Source organism: Suillus plorans, assembly GCF_016647745.1.
Source record: "Suillus plorans strain S12 chromosome Unknown HD556scaffold_94, whole genome shotgun sequence".
Taxonomy (NCBI): domain Eukaryota; kingdom Fungi; phylum Basidiomycota; class Agaricomycetes; order Boletales; family Suillaceae; genus Suillus; species Suillus plorans.
This window is the reverse complement of record NW_024537478.1, coordinates 1-7,411: the sequence shown is the minus strand read 5'-3', so window position 1 is coordinate 7,411 and position 7,411 is coordinate 1. Positions and strand designations below refer to the sequence as shown.

Below are 7,411 nucleotides of genomic sequence, written 5' to 3'. Positions count from 1 at the left end.
AAAGTGCTTGGCATAACAGTTACAACACTCTACATTAAGAGGACCAAGAGTGTCACGGTCAATTGGTTCCGTGTAAGGTAGAGCTCCATCAGGAATATGAACCACCTGATTGACATGCTGGTTATCCTCTGCCTCACGCTGCTGGCGGCGTTCCTGCTGCTGGGTTCTTATTCTTTCTTCATCGTCAGCATGCTGCTCCTGAGATGCTGGATCATTGTATTCACGGAAAGCCTCTTCAAGATGCTCATCCTGTTCACGAATCCTTTGTTCCCGCCGGCGTTGAGCCTCCTCTTCCTCCTGATGTACTCGCTGACGATCTTGATCCTGTCTGTTCTGTAGCTCCTCTTCCTGCTGCTGCATTTCAAAAGCATATTGAACTTCTCTATTAAGCTGCTCAGCTTGCCGTTGCTGCAGGTGAAGAGCTTGCTGCTGCTGTAGGTGAAGAGCCTCCTGCTGCTGCAATTGAGCCTGTCTTTGAATTCTCTCAGCTTCTTGTTGCTGCAAGCGAAGAACCTCATGCTGCTGCAATTGAGCCTGTCTTTGAATTCTCTCAGCTTCTTGTTGCTGCAAGCGAAGAACCTCATGCTGCTGCAATTGAGCCTGTCTCTGGATCCTCTCAGCTTCTTGCTGCTGCAATTGAGCCTGTCTTTGGATCCTTTCAGCTTCTTGCTGCTGGAGGTAAAGAGCCTCCTCCTGCTGCAATTGAGCCTGTCTACGGACCCTCTCAGCCTCTTGCTGCTGCAATTGTAGCTGCACTTGATTTCGACGGAATTCCTCCTGTGCTTGCCTTTGAAGCAAGTCATTTCTAATGCGCTCGTGTTCCCTTTGCTCTGCATTGATATGATTTTGAAATTGAAGATTAAACTGCTGATAATCTGGTTCTGGTAGCAGGGCATAGGTGGTGCATGATTAGGCGCAAAGTAGTGCAGGGGATTGTCAAAGTTGTGAGCACCCTCATAATGAATAGGGCCATACACAGGAGGAGCAGGAGGAGCAGGTTGAATGTGCTGGTTATGAATTGGAAGCACCTGTGGAGGCTGCATAAGTTCTGCCTGTGCCTGCTGTCTTATCTCATCTCTGTCCTGTTGCTGACAAATATTATGTCGACGGCATCTATCATTATGAGCTGCATTCATTTGCTCATTTAAGCGTGCATTATAATCCACTGGAGGATGATGATGAGCACGCTGCACATGTGCAATCGCATTTCGTGGCAAGCCAGGATACTGCTCAACTGGTAGCGGTGGATATCGAAAGTAGAGAGGAGGTTGTGGAACAGGCCCTGGGGGTTCATTAGCCGGCACAAAATTAGGCTGGGGTACAGGAGGCGGAGGCCTATTCTGATCATCATGGGCAGCATGGCAACGATTGCGCCTTGTAGGAGATGTCATCTGAAGTCGATTGAGTCTATCGCGTTCACGTTGCGAGTGACGGTCGCGTTCAGGGGTGATTTGATCTTGATTTCTAAATGGTACATGCAGACATTAGCATCATGCACTTTATGCATAGCAATATATCAGCAACTCACAGAATTGGTATATATCCATCCATGGTTGTTAAATTCAAATGGTTGTTTAGCAAGTGCAAAATTTGCCTGAACTCATCAATCAATAAGTCATTTCTATCATCATTGATAAGAAATAACACCCACCAAAAGTGTATCACACTTTAATTACACTTGGCTGCAGGGAAAGGCAATTTAACTCGAGAATTTCTATTCAAAAGCAGCAGCCAAGTTGTGTAATGATTTGTGTAACCAAAAGTGTAATCAAATTTCTATTATTGCTTTTGTTATTCTCGATGCCTTTCCCATATAGTAGGAAAAGTCTGTTGTTTGTCCGTTGCATTCCCACGGCGCAGTAGGCGTGAGGATTACTGTCCACTATATCGCGTTTGGCAGTATTTTCGGACTTGGCAGAAATTTCTCTCAAATTGGATTTTTTTTGTTTCACTCTTACTTAGTCTTAGTCTTAGTTTTAGCGAGAAAACCACGCGAGTTTCCAAATAGAAGTTCAAGCGAGGTAAGCGAAAACCATGTGGCCTTACGCGCATCTAAGCGTATCTAAGCGTATCTAAACGAAAACCACATGGCCCTACACGAAAACCACGCGAGCGCGCGAACGTTTCCGAAACCTTTCTCCCTTTCTTCTTAAGATATAACGTGCATTGCCTGCACATAAACCCACAGACTCTAGAATATATCAAACACCACCAAAACGCTAATATTCCGCAAGTACATACTACTAACTACCATATTTGTATAGCGCGCGCATAATCACCCCCATAGACTTTCACTTCTAACGCGCGCGCGGCGCCGCGCACTTTTTTTTCTTTTAATTTTCATTCGAGCGCTGCGCGCGGCGCAACAAGGCAGGGATAGATGAAGGAAGGCGCGCGAAGAAGACAAGACGGGCGCGCACCCCGCAGAAAACCTAGTAAAGTCCATCGCAGTACCTTTATCTCGTCTCGCGCTCGATCCTTACTTACATACTTATAATCTTAATTTCATAGCCCAGTGAATCAGACGAGGACATGGACATGGACATGGGACAACAAAATCAGGATCTATTGCAAAGGCGCATTGGCGCTTAGGAGAAAAACAGGTTGTATCTAGTTCAGAGAAGCATTGGCGCGCTCCTCCAGGTCAGACCACTCCTGGGACATGGCGAAAAGTTTGTTGGAAAGCGCCAAGAGATCCACCTGCTGGGCGCGCGCATACTGGCGCGTCTTCAAAGCGGACGCGCGCATAAGCGCATTTTCCTCCCTCAGGCGCGCTGTCTCAGCTTGCACCTCTCTCAACTCCTCCTCTGGTCCCTGGTACTTGCCTTTTCCCTTAGGCGCAGAGCCAGATGCCAACAGACCGACAGCGCGCACAGGAATATCGCGCGAAGCGCGCACGACCTTTTCCCCCACATCGCGCTCATCAACAATCTCCACATCCATACCAGACGCCTCAGATCCTTCTCCTTCGTCGACGGCAATAGAGGAAGCGGTCTCCTTTGCAGACTCAGTAACAATGGGGCGCTTAGGCATCGGCTTGCGCAGACGCGCCTTAGGTCCATCTGAAGTCTTGCGCTTAGCTAATCAAAGGCGTTAGTAGTGCGCCGACAAAATCTCTCAAGGCGCAACTTACAGAAGGAGCAGGCGCGCTTTGAAACATCGCAAGGAGGGCACCGCTTGCCAGGCGCGCCTCCGCAGTCCTGATCCCTGCTGACGCAAGTGGCGCAGCGTGGCGCCTTCACGACAGACATGTGCCCAACCTTGCGCTAATGCGACCAAATGTGTCAGTGGAGTAGCGCAACAATGAGATATAGAGAACCGCACCTGTTTAGATGCATCAGTACCAGACGCATCAGTTGCGCGCGCCTCGACTTCGGACGCGCCAGTAACGCGCGCAGCACGCTTGGGAGGCGCCTCTGGAACAGCCTCAGTCACCTTCGTCTTCCATCCCTTCACGACCGTCTCAATCTCCTTAGAACTCTTCCGCCCCTGCTTCAGGAACTCCGCGCTCTTATCGCTCATATCCAACTCCACACCCAACACACCCGCGCGCTCGGAACAGTTGTTCATGGTTGCCTAGGAATGTTAGATCACAGAAGGCAAGACATGTAAGCGCACTCACCAACACAGAGCGCCACTCGCGCAACCACAACTCTTGATCCTCAAGCAGTTCTGGCTTGAGATCAGGCGCCGCCATGGCACAAGCTTCCAAGGAGGCTAGGATAGCAGCCCAAGCGCTAAGAAGGCGATTGGTATCGGACACAGCATTGACGTCCTCCATGCGCGCGTCCTCAGGATGGTCTGGCGCCACTGGCTCAGGAGAGGGAGAAGGGGTGGCGTTTAGCATAGTGGCAGTGAAGGGGGCCATGATGGTAATGATAAGGGAGAAGTCAAGAGATCGCGAGAACGCGTCCATCTTCTTATCAATGACCTCTATCGATTAGATCAGTGATGCTCGCGATCATCAAAGGAATGGTCCTACTCTCGCGATCACATGACCCCGTCTATCACCATCTCACCAAATCCAAAATCCCGCGCTATATCACTGAGTGGGGACACTCAGAATGTAAGTCCCCAGGAGATGTAGAGACTCGTGCCTCTCAATGCCGGACATATGGCCCCACGAACCACATATTCCTTACATATTCCAGCTCTTATCCGAAGGATCAGTCATACGCGCTCCCGCGCGCGCGCCATACGTTCGCGCCTCGTTCGCGCGCCTCATACGCACTCGCGCGCTTCCGCGCGCATCCGCGCGCGTCCGTGCGCCTCCCCTTAGGTCTTCTCGTGCCTACCCGTCCGTCCATCCGTCCTATGTCCTCACTGATTTGCTGGTGCGTTATTCTTATCTCTTTCATTGAATTGATGTGCACTCGGTCCGATCCCCGTGCTTACATACAGAAAGTCTATCTTAGACTTTAGATTATATTTAGAGTTGATATGGTTACTCGGTTCGGTACCGCGCTCGGAAGCGCCGCATAGCGCTATCTCCCTTCTTAAATAGAGGGAAGTTCTTTTACTTCGGGTACTACTTTTCCCCCCATTTATCACAGTATACTGCAAGTTGTATAGTGCACCTTAGTACTAGAAATCTGATTATACTTCTCCATCTGCTACAGCTCGCGCCTCTATTATACTTGAAACCATATCCCTTATCACTCATAAGTGCGCTCCCGCATACGCGCGCACCTCTCGCATCTCGCGCGCCCTCGCATCGCTCACGCGCGCCTTCATATCGCTTACGCGCGCCTTCGTGCGCGTTACCTTCTCGCGCCTACCAGCGCCCGTCTAGTTGACAGAGTTTCCCTCCACCTTATTCGCGAGGAACTTCTCTCAGTAGCTGTCCTTTGGGTCGAGCTGTATTCTCGTATCCAGGTCTTGCTGTAGAGCCCCCTTACCTTTAGTGTTTTCACCCACAGTCAAGATTCCTCACCTTCAACGCGCATTCACAGCATCCGCGCTGTGTAATCTGATGCCGGCTACGCCCAACAAACCATCACTCATGATGTATAGAGGTACTGATGCAGTGTGTGAATACGACAATCCCGACCTCATCCCTGGGATGTTCCCCACTTTGTTCCCGTTCGGCATAGGTGGTTTTGATGACAAGACTCGACGCACCCCTCTGGGTTTCCGCCGGCAAATTGAGTACACGCTCGATCTTGCAGATAAATCTTTTCGCTACCATCGTACCTACATGTTTGTCACGCTGAACATATGGCAACGCCGGATGGCCCACCTCCATACACATTTCACTGTCCATCGCGCCCATTTCGACACCTTAGCCAAAAGCCTCGCTTCTGTGAGTGCGACGACGCTGACTCGAGTGGCTGAACATCTAAAAAAGAAAAATCGTATTCTTCACTCGCTCCAGCTGACTGTGCAGCGCTGAATTTGCTCAACAAGGTGAACACAGTCGCTGCTCGAATCCCTGGATCGCAGTCCTCCAAAATTCACATCTGGAACGAAATTCGTAGCTACTTCGGGTATTTTGGGGTCCCTCAGTTATACTTCACATGTAACCCTAATGCAGCCCACAGCCCCATTTTCCAGCTGATGTGCGGTGATGAAACGGTGTAGGACACGAGCTGGCGCTGGGCTCGTATCGAGCTATTTCACAGTACACGTCAAATACCTGTCACATGCTAATCACTTCCCGATGTCATCCGACGCTAACCCGCCAACCCGACGTTTAGGCCGCATCGGACCCGATGTTTTCCCGCGCACTTGTCCTATCCGTGTCCCGTCCCGTCTTGCTAGCCCCACTAGGTGTGTAGTTCATTATTTCGCACATTACTCACGTCGTAGCCAGCGCTATTACATGTTTTCCCATAGTCCGCAGCGCCTCATGTTTATTTACATGTACTTCGGATCCGAAATACTCTGCCGCTACTTTCGCCTACGGGTTCCGCATTTCTACGTACTTACATATATATTGGACTGACCTCGAGCATTATTCATCATCCAAGTAGAGGGGAACAGTTCCCCAACGCTTAGTGGTCAAACCCGATATTTCGTAGTTCTTAGTTGATATTGCGAATATCATCGCTCTTTCATTATCCGTATCAGTCATTGTTATTATTGCGCACACCGCTCGCTCTTCTGACGCTCGCTATAGCGTTACTATTAGTTTCCGACACCCCGAACCTGAACCCGATAACCCGAAACCCCGAAAACATCGGACCCGACGCTTTTGCATCGGACATCGTAATTATACCTTTGGACATTGTTTCCCGCGCTCGGACTATTGATCTCACATCACTCACTTATCCCCAAGGCTATTCCCAGACCGCAGACCCCTGGGTCGAACGCACTTGTCAGGCAAGTATAGCAGACTAGGCAGTGCAAAGACCACAACACAAATATATCAGTTTGGAGCAATCTTCATTTGTTCCTCTCAGTATTGTTGTTTCTACAACGGTTGATCTCACTCAACGATATCCTGTCTTGGTCTCAGCGCGCGAGCGTGCACTTCGCCTCGCTCAGGATCCAGTTGCTGCTGCTGATTTCTTTCAATTCTGCGTGAAAGCTTTGTTCGCACATTTGTTCGGATGGGACTTTGAGACTGCCACATCCACACCCACGGGCGGCATTTTGGGGCATCTGGAAGCTTTCTACGGAACTAGTGAGTTCACAGAGCGAGGGAGTTTACATGGCCATTTTGTCATCTGGCTGTTGGGCGGTCTCAATCCTACAGAGTTGCACAGTCGCTTGAACGATCCCCTTTATCAAGCCCAGTTCTTCGCGTATTTCGAGGACATTATCCATCATCATTTGCCTGACATAGAGTTGGATGTGGACCCTTCTTTCGAGCCTCGAACCCAAAGACCTCCTGTACCTCTGGACCTGTCGTTGATCGGCCAGAGTCCCCAAAGCGTGCTTAATGAATGGGAGTCTGTCATGGCGACCGATGTCCTGCATGATACGGGAATCATGCATGGACATAACTACTACTAGGAATAACCCTCAAAAGATTATGTCTGTTAGCACAGTCCTCAGACTAGTCACCCCATACCTTGGTATCAAACCTTGGTCCTATATTTCAAGTTTTATATGGAAGAAGAAGAAAAAGTCATATGTGAAGTAAAATGAAGGTCAAGGTATTGCCTTACCTTTGGCTTATTCACTTTGGCTAGAGAAAACCATTGAGAAAAGCTCAAAGCCTAACAAAAACCTATCTAAAAAGCCCGTGTCTTGCATATTGTATTTGTATCATTGTTTCTATCTTGTTTTCTCTAGCATTGTTCTTTTATTTTCTTTTATTTAGGATGCTATGACCTACCAGATACTCCAGAAAATATTATTTCTGAGTATGATGTCATAATGATGTCATATAGCTTCACAGAAAGTTCTAGACTATTCTGCTGGAAATTATGATGTAATGTATGAAGTCATAATGATGTCATAGGCT

At 49.0% G+C, this 7,411-nt stretch overlaps 2 protein-coding genes across 2 annotated transcripts; one reads left to right on the top strand and one right to left on the bottom strand.

Moving 5' to 3' along the window:
* Nucleotides 1-394: 394 nt before the first annotated feature.
* On the bottom strand, nt 395-1,551 carry HD556DRAFT_1313547 (uncharacterized protein; the record flags this gene model as incomplete). Its single annotated transcript, XM_041300802.1, has 5 exons — nt 395-472; nt 514-881; nt 953-1,088; nt 1,194-1,464; nt 1,529-1,551. 5 exons carry the CDS (start codon nt 1,549-1,551, stop codon nt 395-397), a joined length of 876 nt encoding a protein of 291 aa, XP_041153753.1.
* A 2,400-nt stretch (nt 1,552-3,951) lies between these two features.
* HD556DRAFT_1449792 (uncharacterized protein) lies at nt 3,952-6,957 on the top strand (the record flags this gene model as incomplete). Its single annotated transcript, XM_041307652.1, has 5 exons — nt 3,952-4,297; nt 4,667-4,875; nt 4,925-5,302; nt 5,407-5,486; nt 6,402-6,957. The coding sequence occupies 5 exons, from the start codon at nt 3,952-3,954 to the stop codon at nt 6,955-6,957; spliced, it is 1,569 nt and encodes a 522-aa protein (XP_041153752.1).
* Nucleotides 6,958-7,411: the final 454 nt, after the last annotated feature.